This window comes from Seriola dumerili, unplaced genomic scaffold (assembly GCF_002260705.1).
Source record: "Seriola dumerili isolate Sdu_G_001 unplaced genomic scaffold, Sdu_1.0 BDQW01000200.1, whole genome shotgun sequence".
Classification (NCBI taxonomy): domain Eukaryota; kingdom Metazoa; phylum Chordata; class Actinopteri; order Carangiformes; family Carangidae; genus Seriola; species Seriola dumerili.
Genome location: NW_019174455.1, coordinates 881,472 through 902,821, shown reverse-complemented (window position 1 = coordinate 902,821; position 21,350 = coordinate 881,472). Strand labels below are relative to the sequence as shown.

At 40.4% G+C, this 21,350-nt stretch overlaps 1 protein-coding gene across 2 annotated transcripts in view; it reads right to left on the bottom strand.

The window, feature by feature from the left end:
• Positions 1–1,354: 1,354 nt before the first annotated feature.
• The window catches only part of rrp1b (ribosomal RNA processing 1B), a 24,787-nt gene continuing 4,791 nt past the window's right edge, over positions 1,355–21,350 (bottom strand). The window contains exons 3-16 of one of the 2 annotated variants that reach the window (XM_022753948.1): positions 17,009–17,066; positions 16,807–16,892; positions 15,958–16,019; positions 15,750–15,879; positions 14,886–14,950; positions 14,289–14,494; positions 13,896–13,987; positions 12,385–12,482; positions 11,387–11,406; positions 9,472–9,615; positions 7,439–8,631; positions 7,183–7,353; positions 5,709–5,775; positions 1,355–2,626 (exon numbers count right to left, since the gene is read on the bottom strand). In XM_022753948.1, the coding sequence (XP_022609669.1) occupies positions 2,409–2,626; positions 5,709–5,775; positions 7,183–7,353; positions 7,439–8,631; positions 9,472–9,615; positions 11,387–11,406; positions 12,385–12,482; positions 13,896–13,987; positions 14,289–14,494; positions 14,886–14,950; positions 15,750–15,879; positions 15,958–16,019; positions 16,807–16,892; positions 17,009–17,066 (2,610 nt within the window). In that variant the 3' untranslated portion in view covers positions 1,355–2,408. The remainder of the gene's footprint in view (positions 2,627–5,708; positions 5,776–7,182; positions 7,354–7,438; positions 8,632–9,471; positions 9,616–11,386; positions 11,407–12,384; positions 12,483–13,895; positions 13,988–14,288; positions 14,495–14,885; positions 14,951–15,749; positions 15,880–15,957; positions 16,020–16,806; positions 16,893–17,008; positions 17,067–21,350) is intronic. The other variant, XM_022753949.1, reaches the window with a different exon arrangement.

The following is a 21,350-nucleotide window of genomic DNA, read 5'->3' as shown; positions in this document are numbered from 1 at the left end:
GGGAAACGTTGGCCAATCACAGTTCTTTTCAGAGAGAGAACGTTCCTATTGCCTGTTCTACAAATACATACAGAATTTTCTGAGTTTAAAGTCAGATATCTGAAATTAAAAAATCACAATACTATTTTCGTGCTACTACAATTTCAGGCTTGATAGCAGAACCATAAGGTAAAAAGCAAATGAAAAACACTCGCCACTTTAGTCACAATTCTGTGAAAAAGAGCTGTGATTAAAATATAAATTGAGTTTAAAATCTGAAATCCGAGATTGAAGTCACGTCTGACATTAAAATCAGAATTCAGAGTTTAAAGTCTGAATCCTGAAATTAAAGTCAGAATTAGGTGAAAAAGTCAGAAGTCATTATTTTGAGTTTAGTCAGAATGCCAAAATTTCACATTACATTCTAAAACTGTGTTTGACATTCCAGAACTTCGGGATCTCTAATTGTGACCTAGCGTTCTAGAATTACTAGTTACTAGTAATAGTACAGTCACTAGTTCTAGAATTCATACTTCAAATGGTCTGAGATTCTACACTCTGCAATTGTAACTTTGAAAGCCACCTTTCACATAACATCCTAGGACTATATCCTATTCTAGAACTGAATCCTTGAACGTTCCATATCATTCAACATTCCAGAACTGCAGAATCTTCAATTGTGACCTAGCATTCTAGAACTGTAATGGGTCAGTTACTAGTTCTAGAATAGATTTTTCTCAGATTTCTGAGATTATTGTCATAATTCTGTGAAAAAGTGATAATTCTGACATTAAAGAGAATTCTGAGTTTAAAGTCAGAATTCTGACTCCATGCCTAAATGTTAATCACATTTGTACATTGTACATGTAAAACTATGCAAACTAGCCAGAGAAATAAATGTAAGGTGTAAAAACAATCTGTTATTCCATATCAGGTCATGTGTGGTTCCGAGAGTTCTGGTGTGTTATTGTACTGTGATGACATTGGACCCTCTATCATTTTACCCTTCACATGTAAGAGAAAGGAAATGGTATCTTGTCCTTTGATGTCCCTGAAGGCAAGATGTCTCCGCATTACACTTCCAATACATTCAACACCAGATCATTTATAATAAATTTAGACCGAGCAGAGCAATAAACAGCAATAAATAATGCTAAATGATAAAGGGTTTGCAAATGCTTAAAAGAAGCATTAATAGAAGAGGAGCTGTCTCTAAATTGTATCAAATATTATCCCACACTACAGAGAACTGTAGTACAATCATGAAGTCACAAAGGGAAAAAGACTTATCTTTCACCACGAGCAATGGAAAAAGATTTTTCAAATTACAAAAAAAAAAGTTATCCAGTTAAAAGTTTTATTTAGATCATATATAATTCAACCAAGATTAAATAAAATGAATCCAAATGTTCTGAATGTATGTTGGCATGGCTGTGGTAGCACAGATACACAAATGCATCAATAGTGGCACTGCCCAGCAATTCTATGGCCTGACTGGTTTCCTCCAGACAAGACCAAACAGTCCTGGTCTCATCAGACCAAAAAATCTGGTTTCTCTGTCTCAGAGTCCTTTAGTTTTCTTCTTTACAAACTGTCACCGAGGAGAGGCTATGTTTGGACACTGACATAAAGCCCAGATCAGTGGAGAGCTGCAGTGATGGTTGTCTTGCTTTCCTTCTACTGAAGTTATTATGCCAACCAGCTAGCTCTGGTACAGTCTGGCCTAAAGAAGTAGCTGTAGTAGTAGCAGAGGATATATTATAACCTCTTGTATTGAAAATTCAACGATAACTGAAACTCTTGGTGAGACGGGTAAGTAAACAGCTGTAAATAGTAACACTGGCTGTGTGGCAAAACTTACGAATAGCTCCTTTAAGGATATTTGAATTTTTTATACATAGAAAGACGACTGGATTGTTTGATTTGATTGATCTCTTCCATTCATGCATGAACAGGAGGAATGACTACAGTGAGCACAAATGGTTTCAATGTGCATATGGGCATTATTGTTTTACGACAGATCTTCTGTCCTTAAGTTTTACAGAAACTATACACTTAACCATTATTTCTGCTTTTACTCTCAAACATTTGTTCACATTTACACTGAAATGCCTTGAATTCGACCTGTGTAAAGATGTAGTAGACCCATTTAAGGATTGTCCTCATGTCAAAACATTTCGGCAAAATACAGTTTCTTCATATTCAAAATACTAAAGTATTCTGTATTAAAATCAATCACAGGAAGTGAACATTTGAAAAATATGGAAAAGCTGGAATGAGTAACTTTATTCAAACATCAAGTCACTCAAAGAAGCAAAACCAACTGATATCAGATAAACATAAAAATACCTCTCTCTAAAACAGGATGTGTCTATTATTAAAAAGTTCACAGAGAGTATTACATCTGTATCTACAATCAACATGGGAAGTTAAAAGAAATCTGCCGCTGAGGGTCGTCGTTTAGGTGTACTCTTTTGAGTATTCAAACTTGTCTTCCTGTTGGCGTTGGGTTTCTTTTTGATGGTGGTGGAACGTGGTGTGGGCGGAGACTTCAAGACCCCAAACTTGGGTTTCTGCTTTGGGTCAAAGGCCACTCGTGATGACCCGTCTGGACTCACCAGCAGGCTGCGATCAGTCTTCCTGAACTCTGCACAATGCCATAGAAAAATAAACAGGTACAAACACCCTTTTATACAAGCTGTTACAACAGGAGTTAAGCCAACATGTTCTGCCAATATAAACCCCATTTATACCTGGCACTAAAATGTGTCCTGGGTGATAGATTGCAATTGGATAGAGCTTGACCACAAGACGGTACAAGTGAAAATGTACCCAAGATGCACCGGGGACAAATTGTGATCCGATCACCAAACTACTCCCAGTATGGAGTCACAGGAGTGCCATAAAAAAAGAATAAATCTGTAAAAGAATAAGAAAATAAATGTGGAAATATAAACAGGGATGAAAGGGTTTTAAGCACAGAAGCAATGCTAACTATCTGTAGCTGGAATACGTTTTAAAAAATACACATTTACCAACCGGAGCATCTCACGCCGAGGCTTTGGCAGTATGATGAGATGCATCAGATCTGTTTTACCAGCAGTCTGCATGGCGGCTAGCAGCTCACTCTTGAACAGTTGGCAAAGTTGAACAGAGAGGGATGTCAGGGCAGCCCTTCACAGACTGCTGCCCCTACAACCCACACACAGATAAGCAGTAGAATACAGATGGCATGCACACACACCAGCTGATTGTCACTGAAGCGCATGTGTGTAGGTGCTGCGCTGTGATTAAACAAAGTTGAGGAGATTGACAGAACACTTAAGTTCCGTTTCTTAGCTGCTGCTTTGATTGTAAGGACAGTCAGAGAGAGAGAGGGGGAGGGAGCGAGAGCGAGGTGAAATGAAAAGCTGTTTCTACACATCGCCTCCTGCTGATTTTGAGTGAATACAGTGAATGCTCTGATTAATTAATGTATTATTTGTGATTACAATTTTATTTTAACATAGCCAGAAAATGTGTAAAATAGTGCAGAGTAGAGCAAAACAGGACACGCTCAGTCTTTGGCGCACAGAGTAACATAGATCTTAGAGACCTATTACACTTATATATATATCAATCAATTCATAAACTATCATTTGCCGTCTATTCATATTCTACTGCTTATCTGTGTGTGAGTCGCACGGGCAGCAGTCTGTGCGCGGCTGCCCTGACGCCCCTCTCCCCTGTTCAGCTTTGCCATCTGTTGAGAGCCTCTCTGCTTTCTTTCTGACTGTGGATACAGATCTAGCTAGCAGCTGCAGGTTGGTGCTCCTGTTAGTGCCGGAGTCTCCGAGTAAGATGCACAGAGTGGACCGGGAGGCACAGCTGTATGACATAACATGAAGTGGGTGGAACATGAATAGGGGATAACTGCAAGTACTGTAGCCTGGCTGTCCGCAGGCAGACCCCTCTCCTTCGAATATAAAAAGCAAAAGCAATGTGGGAAAAGCAAAAGCTATACAGTAAAAGCAAAAGCAACAAGTAAAAGCATTTTTTTATTGTCTTATTTCTCTTCATATTTCCACATTTATTTATTCATTCATTCATACCTGTTTATATATTTAAATTATTTTAGATTTTTTTTTTTTTTTAATAAATGGCACTCCTATGACTCCATACCCTGGAGGTGGTCAGGGATGCACTGTGACCACACTGAATAAGGGTAAATACAATTGTGTTGTCAATGCACATACAACAACTATGTGGACGGGAATATGTTATCATGTGCAAATGTTCCAAACCAGCGAGGTAGCAGCTGGTGGCCATTAGCCAGTAAATGTACATAAAGCAGTCCTCTCCTCGGCCCTCAACTATAACAAGACAAGACCTGGAGTCCGCTTTCAGTTTTGCCTGAAGAAAGTGGCACTTTTCACCACTGCTGGTTTGTATTTTCTGCAACTAAACAACTGCAGAGTAGACAATCTGTTTCCTGTTTAACCAGTAGGCATATCCAGTGTATGTGAATGGTCATGTGATGTGTGCTGGTATCGGCAGAGATTATTTCTCATATGGAGCTAAAACACTTGTCTGGTCACAGACCATTTTCCCTTTAAACCACCATTTTAAATTGGATGTGTTGGTGTGGCCTCTGGTATCTGTACATAAGGCCCAAAGACAAGAAAAAAAAAAAAAAAAAAAATTTGTGAAACCTTCGGTCTTTACTTTATTATCGGCTGCCTTCTCATAGCCATTCTGTTTCCTGAGATCCAGAGTGGGGATAAATGAGCTGTAAAAGGCTGCACAAAGTATACACACTGTGAATCTGTATGCTGCACCATGGTGGTGTTTCTAATTGGTGCATGTTTAACTTTATCAAGCTTGTCGAGAGTTTGACGAAAATACAGTAATATCACTCAAGAAACTTAAATGAAGTCGATCCAAGGAGCCCTTTTCCCCACTTTCCACAATATCAACTGGAGACTGGACATGAAACGGTATAGAAATTTAGTATCACGATTATAGTGACCAAAATCGTCACAGTTACAGTATCATCACAACAGTGTGACGATCAAATTAAAATGTGCCAAAAATGTTCAAAAAGTAAAAAGACCAACCTGCTATCATTTCACCAAGTGAATGATTACATTTAAACATTAAAATAACATGTACAACACATCTATGTCATCAGGAACTAGTAGCAGTACTGGGTTTGCCTGCTGCATCCCCACTCTACACCAGGAAATAGTTTTTTTTTTTTCTGTGCTGTAACATCTTTCAGAGACACTGTAGACACACCTGTCACCTGTCCAGCACAGTGCGGTTAAGAAAGAGGAGTCAATCCCTTTTTTTAGTGGGCTAACTCGCTTTTAAAAAGCCCACATATACCCGCTAACTTTGATGTAAAAAGGTTTTAGAAGCTGTTCTACCGTTATCTATCCATCTATATTTTTTTTTCAGGCTTTTTATGCCTTTATTAGAGTGACAGTCAGAGAAAGACAGCAAAGTTGGGGAAAGAGAGGGGACGACATGCAGCAAAGGGCCGCAGGTCGGATTCAAACCCGGGCCACTGCGGTTAGGACCTTTCTACCGTGAAACCGGTAACTGTTTCATCTCTACTGGAGACTGCTGAATGTTTTGACAAAAAATAAACAAGTTGTCTTATTACAGGTCAGTTAATTAGTTAGTACAGTTAGTTTTCTTAAGTTTTACATTGAATACATAGTTATCATTTATCATAAATATCTTACCAGCTGTTTTGTTATTCTTGAGACCAAAGGTCACCTTCTTGGATTCTGATTTGGGTGTTTGACTCTTCTGTGGGATAAAAACCAAGAAGTAGAACACAGTTACACACAGTACAACATAATTCTAACAACAACAATATGAGAATGGCAGAGATGCACAACGCAGAAGCACTTGTATTCTCAGAGAAACGAACATTTCACAAAATCATTCTCTCAACCTGACCTGGTAAATCTGCCTTTTTAGATCATGTTTTTTGTTCACTTAGACTGGTGGACTCAGCCCCAGGGCCCTCTAATGCCCCCCACGAAGGAGAAAACACAAACATTTAACTCCTACAGATTCCTAAAGCTCCCTAATTCCCCAGAAAAAAAAGAAACCATGATCTCAGTGTAATAATGTAGCAACAACTACCAAGTAATGATGTAATAATGTAGTAATGACTATTGAGTATTGATGGAATAATGTAGCAATGTTCTTTTAGTACAGTTATAGTTAGACTCCACCTCCGTATACTGCTATACGAGTCGGATTCATTTGATAGAGACAAAACACAATAAACAAAGTTAAAGATGAATTTTACTGATATCCTTATTTATTTTTTTTCAAATTTTCATTAGATATTGTGATAATATTGTGATTTCTTTTGGCCACAATATATGTGTAGTGAAAATCTGATATTGGTAGACAGCACAGGTTCCTTGGCTGGTAACTGAATCCATGCATGTTCCCTCAGGCAAATTTCAACTTGTTTCTTTCAAGAAGTCCATCATGTCCATCCCACTTCAGCTGTGATCTGCTCACACCATATGATTCAATGCGGTGAAAACTTTAACACCAGTTTTCAATCTTTCCCCGTGTCTACAGTACAAGAATCTCTCTATATGTACCAGAAGTTCATCTCATTAGTGTCTGATGGAAGAGATCCCACTTCACCTGCAGGATGTGTGTGAGTGGTATGGAGGATGACAAGTTACTGTAATCAATTCATTCAACTTTTGTAAACTACCACCAGCTCTTTCTGTCGCATGCTCTCAACTCCAGACCAGTTTAAAAAAATCTAACTACAATTAAATTGTGGATGATGGCTGAGTTTCCATAATCTAGTAGTCAGGGTGAATAAAATAACCTGTACTCCACCGTCAGCTGATTTCTGCTTTTACAATCTTGGTGTCGTCTCTTTTTTGGTCTAGAGCTCCCAACCTTTTTGCTCGTGACTGTTTAAATGAAGCAATGACTTGTCACCCATGAGTTATGGAGCATCTCAGAGGGAAAAAAACTTTGCTCAACTGCAGTGAAATCATTGTACTCAATGAAACTGAACAGCTTAAAGGGTCTCTTCACCCGAACTGCAGAAATACAAATTTCCTGTCTTAGCTGTGTCTAACATACAGACAGTTTTGGTTTGATTTGTCCAGGTTTGGTCATGATCTGTATGAACTGACCTGTTCAGGCTCAGTTCTGACTGTTCACCTTTACCTTCTTCCTGGACAGGGGGGTGCTGCAGCCTCCTTTTGTCTTGCAGAAGAGCGGTGTTGGCGCCACAGTGTTGCTCTGAAAGGTGATGAAGTCAGACAGCGGCTGTGAGGCGGTCTTCGCCTTCTTTAGAGACTTTTTAGAGCTCAGAGGTGTGGATGGCTTGTCAACATCCTGAGGGAGGAAATCATGATCACAGTTATGTCTCAGTGCAATCACTTCATCTCATCTGAACCATTTAACCTTATTACATACTCACACTTCCCAGTTTTGTCTTCTTGGCGACCATCTCTTCTTCTGTGAGGCCATTGATTGACTTGGCCTCCTGTTCATCAGCCTCAAACTCAAACACCACAGGGATCTTCCTCCTCTTCTTGGTTGGTTTCCTGGAGGAAGAAACCACCTCAGTTTCATCCAATGGGAGCTCTTTATCCACAGTGATCTCAGGCGTCTGGATTCCTGCTTTTGGAGCCTTTTTCTTCTTTGTTGGTGTTGTCATGGTGATCTCAAGCAGCAGCTTCTCAGCATCCACCGTCTGAAGGGTTTCCTCTGCCACTCGCTCCTCTTCCTCTGCAGTCTTCGCTTCTTTTTGATTATTCTTCCTTTTGTTCTTCAGTGGTGTTCTGGTGCTTTCATTTACAGCAGCTGAAGATTCAAGTATCTGTTTCTTTGTCTTTTTAAGTGGCACTGCAGCGGTGCATTGTGATGCTTCAAATGAGATCTCAGTGTCCACCTCAACCTGTGCATCAGCCTTGAGGCTCTTTTTCTTACTCTTCTTCTTGGAAGGAGTTAGAGCGTTGGTCTCTGGTGTTGTCATTGTGGTTTCTTCACAACTTCCTGATGTGATCTCTGCCTCTGTGTTCACCTGTGACTGAGCCTCAACCTCATCTGTCTGTGACTCAGCTTCCAGGCTCCTCTTCTTCTTCTTCTTCCCAGAGACTGGAGCGTCTGCTTCAGGGGACACTTGAGCAGTCTGCTGCTCCTCTCCTGTCTCTGCTCCCTGAGGTTTAGGCTCAGACGTGTCCTTCTTTTTCTTCTTCTTTGAAACGGTTTGAGATTGGTCCTTGTTGTCTGTGGTGCTGGCTTCTTCTGTGACTGTAACTGAAGGCTTTTTCTTGACCTCAGAGAGGACCGGAGTTTCTGACTGACCCTCTGAAGTAGATGCTGCTGTGACTTTTACAGATGAGATAGAGCTTTGAGCCTCTGCAGCTCGTGAGCACTGTGGACTTCCTTCAGTCTCTTTAACTGTACTTGGAGCTTGCGCCTCATTGTGTCCCTGCTCGGACTTCTCTGCATTTTCCTCAACACCTGTACTCTCATCCTTCCCTGCTTTCTTTTTCTTCCTCTTCTTTTTCTTCTTTTTGTTTTCATCATTAGAGTTCAGGTCTGCTTGTTCATCTTTTCCCTGGTCATTGCTTTGCTTGTTGAGTGTTGATGCTTCCTTTTTCTTGCCTGAAGTTTCAGAAACAAAAGATCAGTTACTCTTCACATTCCCAAACAAACATTTCTCACTCAAAATTCATTCAATGGAAAGCTTCAGTTGATGAGAAGGATCTCAGTCGACCATGTTTTGATTAGTAGGTTGGTCGATGCATGGCTGCCAATGGAACACATTTACTGATGATTTCACTGTTGAAGAAGCAGCAGAATGAACACATAGGTCTACAGGAGCAGATTCAGACAGCTGCATCAACACTGTCATCATCCATTAGGAAAATGATCCTGAACATGTGGTCAAAGCCGCCAAAGAGCTTCAGGAGCTAGAGGTTGAATATCCTGGAATGGCCATATCAGTCACCTGCTGAGGACCACATAAAAGACAGACAACCCCCCACCCAACGAGCAGCAGCAGGGGGAGGCTGCTGTGAAGCTCTTGGAGAGAATCACCAACGAGCAGGATTCTACATGATTTTACAATCTACTTACAGGTGATGGCAAATGCCTGACAAACAAGGTGATAGAAGAGGAAATGACTGAAATAAACACATTAATTCAAAGAAAAACTTTTACCAACAGGTTTTTATTCAGCTTGTGGCCCATTCTGCTGCCCACATGTTCCAGCATCTCCAGCTGTGCACTACACTCTCTGCACAAGGCTTCCCCTCTCCTTCCAACTCTTTGTAATAACTGTTATCTGGGAATCATTGAAACTGACTTCACAGAGGAACCTGAACCAACATGAAGCGCTCATGTCAGCACATGTTGTCCAGGTCATAGGAACACCATTCTCCATGCTGAAATCCATGACACATTTTAAAAACTTCTCACGGTTTTAACGACTAAACCTGTTACCTTTACTCTTCTTCGCTGCTGGGTTTCCCTCTTCATCCTCCTCCATGTGACCTCCTCCTCTCTTCATCCTCTTCCTGCTGCCAAACATGTCATCATCCTCATCTGTGGAGACCTCCTCTGGATACTCATCCTGAGGGAAGATGCCTGCGAGGAGAAAGACGTCACAGTGAAATGGCTGGGTCGAGTCATTTGCTCCATGTCATCCCCTCACTCTCTCTTCCTGACTTTCCTGTCCACCTCTCACTGTACAAATTTATGTTTTTGGGGGGCAAAAATGCCCCCCCCCCCCCCCCCCCAAAGCATAAAATAATTATTCTGTTTTCACAGATGTTACTGTAGGAATATAGAAAAGCTGCAATGTACTTCTAAAGGCTTTTTGTTCCAGGGTGATTCCAAGAGAATGACAACAAGAATGAAAGTAATTCTTGCGTAATGAAAGTGATGCAACACAAAACTCTACAACATCAATTTATATTAGTGGTATCATGATTTAAATTTAACCATTGTTTTCTGCACTCAGGGCCGTGTCACTGTTAGACTGTCCAGTCTGGATTTGATCAACAGATCAGTGGGTTTATGTCCCAACAACCTTCATTTCTTTAAAAAAAAAAAGGCTCCATGGTATCAAGTGTGATGTAACCTCGTCTTTGCTTCGATCATACCACACTACAAACATATTTAAATCATTCATTTAAAGTGTAACAGTAACTTATTTCTCCAGTCAACTGAGAACAACCTAGAGTTAGAGCTTCGCTGCTGCCATCTAGTGGCTGCTCTTGTAACTGCACATCAGACAGCAGCAGGTGACGTTCAACAACACACACTGGTTTATAACTCACAGGGAACTAAATATTTCCACAGCAGTGACCTCAGGAGAATTTTACAGTTCATCTCCTCCTCCAGCAGAGGACATGGTGTCTCCAAGGTGCAGCTGCAGGGAACCACTAACCTCCTGCTACTTGCTAGAGTACGATGGAGCATTAGGGCCACATCACGGGATCTTTTTTTTTTTTTTTTTCTCAATGATATAATTTTTTTTCATAATTTTATGAGAATAAAGTGGTAATTGTAGGTTGTGTGTTTTAGAGGGAAATATCATAAGCTTTATAAGGAGGAACATGGAGCATCCTGTGAAGTTCTACTTTAGCAGAAGTTTCACTAATAAGGAGACACTTCATCGTTTGGCTCATCAGCTTCATCATCATCAGCATCATCATCAGGACATTGAAAAGATTGTGAAGAAAGTGAGTCTGTTCTATTGTTAGACAGACACACAGCAGCTGCCAGAAGCAGCTCAGACTGACACTGACTGTCATCTCACCTGTTTGATTGGTTGTAATATTCCTAAACCTCAAAATTTTAGATTTCTGTTTTTCCCCACAACGTGGCCCTAACACTCTGTCGTACTAAAGCTACTTGTTGTGTCGACTTTGATTTTTTTTTTTTTCGGATGCGAACCAAGTGATCAGGTGGGAGATAAAAAAACATAAAAATAAGAAAAATATACTCGAGAATCAACAATCCTGCTTTTGATTTTAAAGTTCTAAATCCACATTGTCCCTGTTACAAACTGTCTTGGATTCAGTCTCACCTGCCACAACTTTCTTATAGACCTCATCAAGGAATCAAAATATATGCTCAATCTTTTATATCCAGATGAGTTGTCATGCATTTTTTTTTTTTTACATGTAGCAGAACATAGAAAATCTCAATCTAATTTACAATAATTTAATGCTATGTTTGGTTTTGAACTTAAATATAGTTTTATAACAAAATGTACACATGCACAAAGCAGAGTGATCCACAGAGACTGCTGCTGTATGATAGTGTGAACTCAGTACAGAGACGTGAATGTTACCAGCTGTAAAAACATAAACCAGGAGTGAAGACATGAGATGTGATCATAAGCTCTTACCTTCACCGAGGTCACGCAGCCTGAAGATCAACACCAGGTGAAAGAGAAGAATAAAACTAATTAGTCTGGATTCAAGCACAGTTTCAATATTATATTAATTTAATACTACAAATAATGAGTTAATACATCGATGGGAAACAAGCTAAATATCATATGGACACTGGTAAAGGCATCAGCTCTCAGTGATCACTGAGATCATCATCCATCAGGACCCTTTTACTGCTGGAATCAAACACAATAAACAATACACACGAGACAGGCAGCACAGCTTCAATTACAGGAAACCCACCAAGAGCTGGAAGAGAAACAGGCTCTGAACATTTTTAAACCACAGCTTAAACCCTATTTATTTAATTTGGCTTTTAATCAATTCTCTCATTTTATTATTCATACTGTTCTGTTTTTATTTCATTTATATTTTTTGTCATCTGTGTTTTCATCGTCTCATTTCATTTTCATTGTAAAGCACTCTGTCCTTCAATTCTAATCTATTGGTAGGGTGTTAGATAAGTTCTGAAATGACTTCCAGTGTTTTATGATGGAATACTTTTATTTATTAATGTAGCCAGATTCAGATGTTGTGATGAGAGATGTTTCTTACAGAAGCTGAACAGACACTTGAAAAGAGAAGCGCCATAATGAATGTTACTAATGTGCCTTTCCTTCTTTGACAAGTCAGAATATCCGATCAGCACAGACTGTGTGTGACCGACAGAAAAGCTTCATTAATAAGAGCCCAGCTGTAATAAACCCAAACAATCCTTTAATTGATCTGTATCTCACAGTAAACTTTTTTTAAATCAAAGAGAAATTCTACACTTTGTCTTTTACTTTTTCCTCTAATGCGCAGAAACACTGAGAAAGCTCCTACGTTCTGTCAATATACACCTGCCTATATACAGCCACAAAGTGAAACACACACACTCTCGTCTTACATTCGCTGTGAGGACACTCACTCTGCACACACATGCACACACACAGCAGAGTTTACTACTCACACTTTGATGATCTTGTAGAGTCTCTGTCTGTTCTGGCTCGGTGTGCTGCTCCGACCTGACAACTCCAACAGCTTGTCTGCCAGGGCCGCATAGTCAAACTACAACACATATCCATCATCATCAGCCACCTTTACCACCATCCCATCTATCCTCCAGTAACTGATGGAGTTATTTGTTCAAAGTGTTTTCAGGGCAGAGAAACTGACCGATCCATGAACAGAATCAGTCAATGACATTAAAATAATTTCCTCACTTCTTTCACACATTTTACAAATACAATACTTTGCATTACTACAAAATCATCAGTGTTCAGATCCATTTTTCCCACCTAGCAGAAATGCTCAGATCATTTAAATGATCACTTTGCACACTGTTTTTATAGAGGTCATGTTGACACAGTCAGGTCATCCAGCTCCAGGCAGTCTTAAAACTATATGAAACCAGAACACAAGGGTCCGAGTGAACTTTCATCATCAGAGGGTAAAGGTGAGGCTCTGGTGATGCCTGCATACCCACCACCGTGTTAAAAAGGGAACAAACAGAATACAAACATTGTTTTTCCTGCATAGAGAATTGCGAGGTGGCCGCCTCCGTCAAATTTCATGCCACCTCCGTCTCCCCTTTAAATTCCAGTAAGTCTACTTTGATTTCTCAGTACTCGGTGGATTTGAAAGTTGAAATTTTTCCCGTATTTTCGTTGATGTTATGTCCTTAAAGTGCTGTGAATAATTTAATGTCAAGTAAAACCAAACCCGTTGCCACCTTTTTTCACATAAAAGGTGGCAACCCTACAGATGAATATTATCTCTTTTTGCAGAAATGTCTCAAATCGCAGATTTTAAAAAGAGAAATCACGGCATCACATGAAATACGGCTTAGTACCACCCCCACCTAATTTTTGGCCAGGAAAAACCCTGATAAAGACATCGATCTACAGCAGGTATGAGTGCGTGCTCCAACAGCAATATACATAAACGCATCCGCAAGACAGTATAACTGAGACCTAAGAGGAGAAACTGGTTTTAACCTTAGCGACACTGACCACAAAACAACTGAACTCCCATCTAATGTCACATCTATCATCTGCTCACTGAAACCTGGAGCATCAACATCTGGTTTTCAAAACTCTGTCAAGTCTCACCAGGTTCATGCCATCAACACAGCTGTGAAGAGACCTCAGAGCCTGATCATTAAGTACAAGTGGTTTGTAGTTGACAGAATCTGACATGAAGTTGATTAGCTTCAACAGGATCCGCTCAGTTTCAGTCTCCCTTCTTTGAAATACAGAGAAACCCCATCGCCACCTAGTGTTTCAGTGGTGTAAATGCAGCGTGACGTAGACACCGGCTCACAACAGCGTACACTCTGCATTGATCCACACAGACTGAAGCTCATGCAGGAGCTTGACTTTTTACATGTCGAGTAAAAAACAATTAATTCTAAGAAAACGGTTTGTTTGTTTCTAACAGATTAAATCTCAAATGAAAAGTCAGGTCCTGAAGAGGTTTCACCTGTAGAACTGGTCCGATGTCATCATCACCTAGCAGCTCTGTGTCCGAGTCTTCCAAGTGAAGAAACTCGTCATCCTCATCTGATGTACTACCTGAAAACATCAGTACCACAAATTTTGACTTCAATAAAAACAAATTTCACACTCACACATACACGGTTCCTATAGTTGTGAAGACACTTATTGACATCATACATTCCCTAACCCCAGCTTGCACCTTGAAGCCGAGTCTTGACTATCAGTCCCTTTAGTTTTCCATAAACTTAAAGTTTCCTGAAGTTCTTCATAACAGAATCTGTATCTGAGACTATTATCTTAGAGAGAAACTGATTGATCTTCTAATTAACAAAAATCCAGTCCCAGTTATAATTCTTATTCAATTTTTGAGACGTACCATTGACCTGCTTCCCTGTCCATTTCTTGCTGAGTGGTTTGCTGTTTTTGTCTTTTATCTGGTCTATGAGGTCCTTTTCAGAGGCGTCTTCTGATTCTGAGTCCTCAGCTGCTTTCACCTCCTTCATCAAGTCTTCAATGGCAAAGGGAGCCTGGTCAATAATGGTGCTGAAGATGCTGTTGCAGATGGCTCCAAAAAGACTCCGACTAGAGAGACAGAGGCAAAAGAAGCAGGAGATCCATGATCATAAAGACAAGCTGCTTCAGTTCAGACCATGATAAACAGTCAGTCAACCTGGACCTTTGAAACACAGCATCATTTATATAAAGATTTATATCACAGACATGTTTCTGTGGTGTGCTGTATACTGTTTCTACTGTGGCAAGTCAGAAACTGAAAGATGTCATGAGTGTAAATATGACCAACACACAATCAGATCTCAGACTGATCATCCGGTCATCGATCACCAGCCGATCACAAAGAAAACCTTGATTGATCGGTGCATCTGTACTAATAACCTGTTGTAAACATGTGCAGTGTCAGAGACAGCAGTACAGTGAATGAAGTAGTGAAGCAGAGGAGGCTGGTTGGACTCACTCTTTGGTTCTAGCGGCTGTTTTGCAGAACGGCTCAATGAACGTCAGGTTCTGATCAGCTGTGAGCTGTGAAAAGAAAACAATGACCACATCAGGGTAACTGTAGTGTTCATGCGTTTCCCCATGAGCTGAAACTATTGATTAGTGGATCAGCAGAAAATTACAACAACTTTGACAAGTTAATATTGTCAAAATCATTTGCTTATTTGAGTCTCGGCCAAATAATTCTTCAACTCAAAACAACATTTTGTCCACATTTTACCACCTACAACATGTAACCAGTGCAGACACACAACACCTACATCAGAGGCACATGTTTACTGAGAAAAGCAACAAAAGATCAATATTGGGATTTTAAGAGTCGATACAGTGCTTTTACAGACTGAAGACCTGCAGATGCCTGCTGACCACAACTGAAGGGGCTCAACTTATAAAAACCCAGTATTTTTTGGTGTTAGTTTTTGCAGTCATTAAAGGGTGATGCTCTAATTACAGCAGAGCAACCTCCAGTCACTGTCTCAATCAACTCTCATGATGATATATTTAATTTCATAAGTGACTCCATCTCTCTGTAAATGTTTCTGTTGTGGTGATTTTCCTCTCTACTTTTCTCTCGTGAAGGTTCTTGTTATATTTCATCAAAGTAGAATCATGTCCTCTGATGTTAGAATGATCATTTTAGCAGCTTGATGTCTTCAGAATTAAAACATAAAATCCAGCTCCTGGTTACCCAGAGTCAAAGGCAGATACAACCGCAGCACTGCACCAGCCTGCCTACTCTCACACGCAAAAGGAACTCAATAACACAACTGCCTGTCATTAATCACAGAAGAAGAATGTGTTGAGACCAGTGGTGGTGCAGTACCTCTGCTGAGCCCACAGCTGCCAGTTCAGTCATGTAAAGGTCCAGGATGTGGAACTGCAGCCCGCTGGGTGCTTCGCTACCACTCTGTAGGAGCTGAGCCACCAGCAGCTGCAGAAACCTGGAGACCTCACTGAGGAAACAGTTAACAATTTTCACGTCAGTCTGACACAAACACATCGGGAAGCTTTTATAAAAGTCAACACATTACCTGCTCTCCCAGTTTTTCTTCTTCAGCAGCTCAAACGTTTGTCTGAACATGAAGCGAACCAGCTGTTTGAGGGAAAAGAAACAATAATCAATAGTAATTAAAGAGGAAAATAAACATGAAAACAGCTAGAGTGAGACCGTGTGACAGTGACACACTGAGACCATGTGATAGTGAGACAGTGATGCAATGAGAGTGTGAGACAGTGAGGAAGTGAGAGAGTGTGACAGTAAGACAATGATAGTTAAACAGTGAGAATTTGCCAGTGAGAGTGTGACAGTGAAAGAGTAAGACAGTGAGGCAGTGACACCAAAATGATTTCAACAGCTGACTGACAAGATTTTTTTAAAAATAAAATAAAAACCTTTCAGATCTTGTCTCAACACAGACATACAGTAACTTAAATGAAACATCGGCCAAATGGTTGGCAACATGTTCGTTTAAATCAGGATTAACAAAGGAGTACAAATTAAGGTTACACCAGATCTGCCAGAAACCTGATGGTAGCACTGACTGGCGTCCAGTGATGTCACTTGAGTCGGCGTCTCTGGTTCTGCTCCATTGAATTTGAGCCTTTTTCTTTGTCCATCATGAGTTTGACAGTGTTGTCAAATCAGTGGCAAACAATTCTCCAGTCAAGACTGTGGAGTTGTTTTATTGTAAATTCTGTAAACTTGTTTAACAAGATTAAGAATTGCTCATGAATGTTTGCCCTTGCTCTAGTTCATTAATTATTTCTATGATGAGGATTCAGCTCAGTAGATGATTAATCCAAAGACTTGAGTTGTTCCACAGTGACACGTCTCACTTTAACAGCCACTTTAAATCAGTCACTGTTCTCCTCACACTCACCTGGAAGAACTTGTCCATCCGCAGCCTGTCGATCCCGGTCCACTCTCTCTTGAAGGTCAGCAGGAAGCTCTCCAGGTATAAAAACTCTACAGGGAACAGCAGCAGCATCACAATGACAGAGCTGCTCTCATGTGACATTATCTAATGTTCCTAGCTCTTATTAAATCAAGTGAGATTATGAAATCACGTGTTGGAAACTTACGTCCGTCAGAATTGTGGAAGCTGTGGATGAGGGTGGAGATCTGTTTTGACAGCTCCTCCTAAAGAAGAGAAGACAACTGGACATCAGAGACCACAATTGGCAGGTATAAGCAGGTTTTTTTTAAAATGCGGATAAACCCATTCATAAAAGCCAATTAACCCTTTCTCCACTGCCAGTTGAGTGTGCCTGTCGGACTGGGAACAAACAACTACAAGGAGAGATGTCATCACATGCACTGAGAGAGCACACACACAGACAGTGGAGAGAGAGTGAACTGCTAGCTGCCGTGCAGACTGGTAAAACAGACCCGTCTCGTCTCACCCTCAGGTTGCTGGTCCTGTAAAAGTGTCGGAGCCACTGAGTCAGACGCTTTGATCAGTGATTGTGTGTTTTTAAAGCTTCTTTCAGGGCTGCAGCTCACTCTCAGAGGAAGGTGTAGTTGCTGTGTTCCAGGTTTAACAGCACCGTGCTGGACAGGTGACAGGTGAGTTTACAGTGTCTGTGCTCTGAAAGACGTCACAGCAGGAAAAACTGAGAAAAGTGTTCACCCAGGTGTTATGTTGACCTCAATGCTGATCAGAGCCAGAGCCGATAAATACCTGGGACTACTGCAGAGTAATGTGACCCATATGTGGATGTTGATTGAAACCTTTTCCATTGCTGACAAAGGCCTGATGTTAGAGGGTCTTAGCGGGTTTTTCAACCAGTCCACATCTCTCTAATTAGAGCAGATGTTCATATTACCATCTATAATTTCCTTTTGGTTGATATTTCTTTTATTAAAAACATTTCACACCATAATTTTTGGCAAAGCTCACTCTACAGCTGGTCACTTAGTCAACACAATTAATAGGCAACAATTTTTATTATCTCATCAGTAAAGTTATTTAAAGGTTTTTTGGTTCCACCTTCTCTACTGAGATGATGTTTTCTGTTTTATACTATTTTAAGATTATTTGGACTGAATGAACTTTCAGCATTTTTCAGTATTTTGTGACATTACATAGACTAAACAATCACTCAATAATGAAAATAATCGTTAGTAGCAGAGAGAATGCACCAGAATACTCAGAAGTGTTGTGGTGGCTGTGACAGATACTGGGCAAACTACTGTTTGTTTCCATTATCAATTAATATGCAGATTGTTTTTGTTTTCAATTCATCCATGACTAAGAAAAAATAAATAAAAATTGCAGTTGAATAGACAGTGACGATCACTGTCGATGATAAGTCGACAGTGAACATAAAGATCTTCAAAACAAATTACTGAAATAATTAATCGACTTACAAAGAATCATATTGAAGAATCATTGCAACTCTACAAAAATATGTCAAACATTATATTTTACAACTGAACAATAAACTTGGCCATTGAAAATGTATCTTTATGACAGTAAATAACTTACAAAAATAAAAGGCAATTAAATAAATAAAAACAAGAAACATACATTGCAATTAAAGAGAATTAAGCATCAAAATACATAAAAATGCAACATAGACATTTACACTGACACACAGGCATAATAAAAATTACACACTTAGGGCCTGATTTACTAAGATCCCGAATAAAGAGCGCTAAATTGCGTGCGCACACGGATAGATTGCGCGCGCTGCCTGTTTGGGCCTTGCGAGTGATTTACTTAGATTAACAGCGCAATTGACTACAGGCGCAAAAGTGATCGAGCCGGCCCTATTTAAATGAGGATTTTGCGCGAGTTAAGGGTGTTCACCGTGGCGAATGCAAACGAGCAGATCCAATTGGACCGGAATTGGAGGTGCTGGTACAAGAGGCAAACAAGCACATTTCTGAGTTATAGCAAAGGAATTTAACCGTTATTAGGAGGAACGCAATATGGGAGGCAATCTGTGACAAGGTTAATGCTGTGGGGGAAACCAAAAGAACACCGGATGAAATGAAGAAAAGGTGGCAAGACATTCGTAGAAGAACAAAGGAAAAAATCGCACAGAATAACAAATCGGCAAATAAAACAGGTGGGGGACCGGCGGAGGAGGACCCTCTGTCTCCCATTGAACAGCAGGTGCAGCTGACGTTCTGTGATGAGCAGATTACTGGGATAGAGGGAATATTTTTAATTCATTCAGGTACACCACATAAGACATGAACGTGCGTCATGAACGTTCTTTAGCTGTGCAATGGAAAAGCGTAATTGCCAAAAGGGTTTTTTTTGTTTGTGCGTTCCAGCAGGGGCGCAGAAGTGTGTGCGTTTTAATTTGTTTTAAGTTTCAGGAATAAATGACAGGAACTGGGCCGAACTAAATGTTTCCTATGTCTAAAAGAAAGTGGGCTTTAGTACATAAAAATGTGAGTTTTTGGTTTTGTCAAAATAGCACAAACAAGAATCACTTGACATTATGATGCAACATTTATTATTTAAGGATTTTCTGAACTCTGAACGAATGACTTTTTTTGTTTTGCATCGCCGGATAACCGATATGTCTCGATTATTTTTTCTTCTGCCATTCCAGAAAGAGTGACACGAACAGAAAAGATGCGTTCTCTCCGTTGCCTGTCGTGCCTACGCCGCCTCCTTGCAACAATGGCCGCAGCCATCTGTGCGCACGGCTGTGCCAGGTAGCCTAAGACTTGACTTTCAAACGTGCTAAATATAGACGCAAAAATAATCAGCGCAATTAGTTTGAGGTTTGGTAAATCTCATTGCGTGCGCAAAATGATTCTATTTGCATCTACTCCTCCCGATATTTTGCGCGTTCTGGCAGGCACGCCTATATTGCATATTCATGAAGGCAGAAGCGCAAAATGGATAGCGCGTGTTATTTTGCCCGACTGACAGACGCGATCCTCGGTGCGCCCGGTTGGTAGATCAGCATCAACATGTGTTTGCGCGTGCTGTCACGTTTGCGCACGTTTTTACGCACGCAAAGCTTTAGTAAATCAGGCCCTTAGTCTTCATCTTTATGAGAGAAAGTGACTCTTCTCTCCTGTAAAGCTGTTTTCAGACACAAAACACTGACATCTGTTAGAGTGACGTCTGAACTTTTAAACTACAGATAATCTGGAGTCACTGCCAGAGAACAACAGTGTCCTGCTGCCGCACAACCAGGGAACCTCATTCATATCTGCTCACATGATGCACCATTTAATAAAAACTGATAAATAATTGGAGAATGCAGGGGAGGATATTACTGTGTCTTTTTCCTGGTAAGACATCTGTGCTTAGTTAAACATTATATTATCTTTCTGCATAAGAGATGTCACTTAAGGTAATACATGTAGATCTCCCTGAGGACACGAAACAAGATGGCAGCGTAGAGTAGAGCTCCTGAGTCGATTAAACAATAACCCCCCCCAAAAAACTATGAAAGGATTGAAAATACAATTTCTACATTGACACGAAATGAGTGGGGGATGAAAACAGAGAAGTTCAAGGAAAAAAATGACATCTAAAGACCAAGAAGACAAGTTTGAAGAGGAGTTAGCCGACGACAAAAATGGTGACCCTGACCCTAAACAACTCCGCTCGGTACTAGAGGGCCTCACGAGTATCACGAAGGAAATACGAGACCTCAAGAGGGAAATGAAAGAGGACCTCTCAAAATTCAAAGATGAATTTAAGAGTTTGCCGCCTTCACAGAGGAAATGACACGCAAAATGGCAGAAAACATCGCAGAAATACAACAGCAGCGAAAAGATATTACTGAGGCACAGGAACGGATTTCAGAGCTGGAAGAGTGGAACATGGATGCGAAAGAAGCCATTGTTACTCTATTAAAACAGCAAACGAAATTGCAAGAGAAGTTGACCGAAGTGGAAGGACACGGAAGACGCTGCAATCTGAGGATTTATAACTTGGCTGAACGGGACAACGAATCTGTGCCAGAGCTAGTGGACGGGCTCCTACACCGGGAGCTCGGGATACCGGAGGGAACTGAACTGCATATTAGTGATGGGTCGGTCGCGAACGAGAGCCGGCTCTTTGAAGTGAATGACGGGAGCCGGCTCGCGATCGAGAGAGCCCGCTCCTGATCGTGAACGATTTTTTTTTTTTTTTTTTTAAAACAAAATAAAAAGACAATGAGATGAAAGTTAAAGATGTGTGTATGCATACAGTAGTTTGCACTGTGCAGGGAAGTTTTATTTGTGCAATATTACAAAAAAAGGGAAATCAGTTATAGCTTCTTTATAGCCGGTTAGGGCCAAACGCTGATGTCAATGTATGATATAAATGTAAAAAAGAAAAGAAAAAGGAAAAAGGAGATAATTGAAGATACAAAGAAACTGAGGTGTAGAGGTAGAAATTGGGGATGAAAATTCTGTAGTTAGAGGTGGGTGAAAAGAAAAGGAGATGCATGGATAGATTTT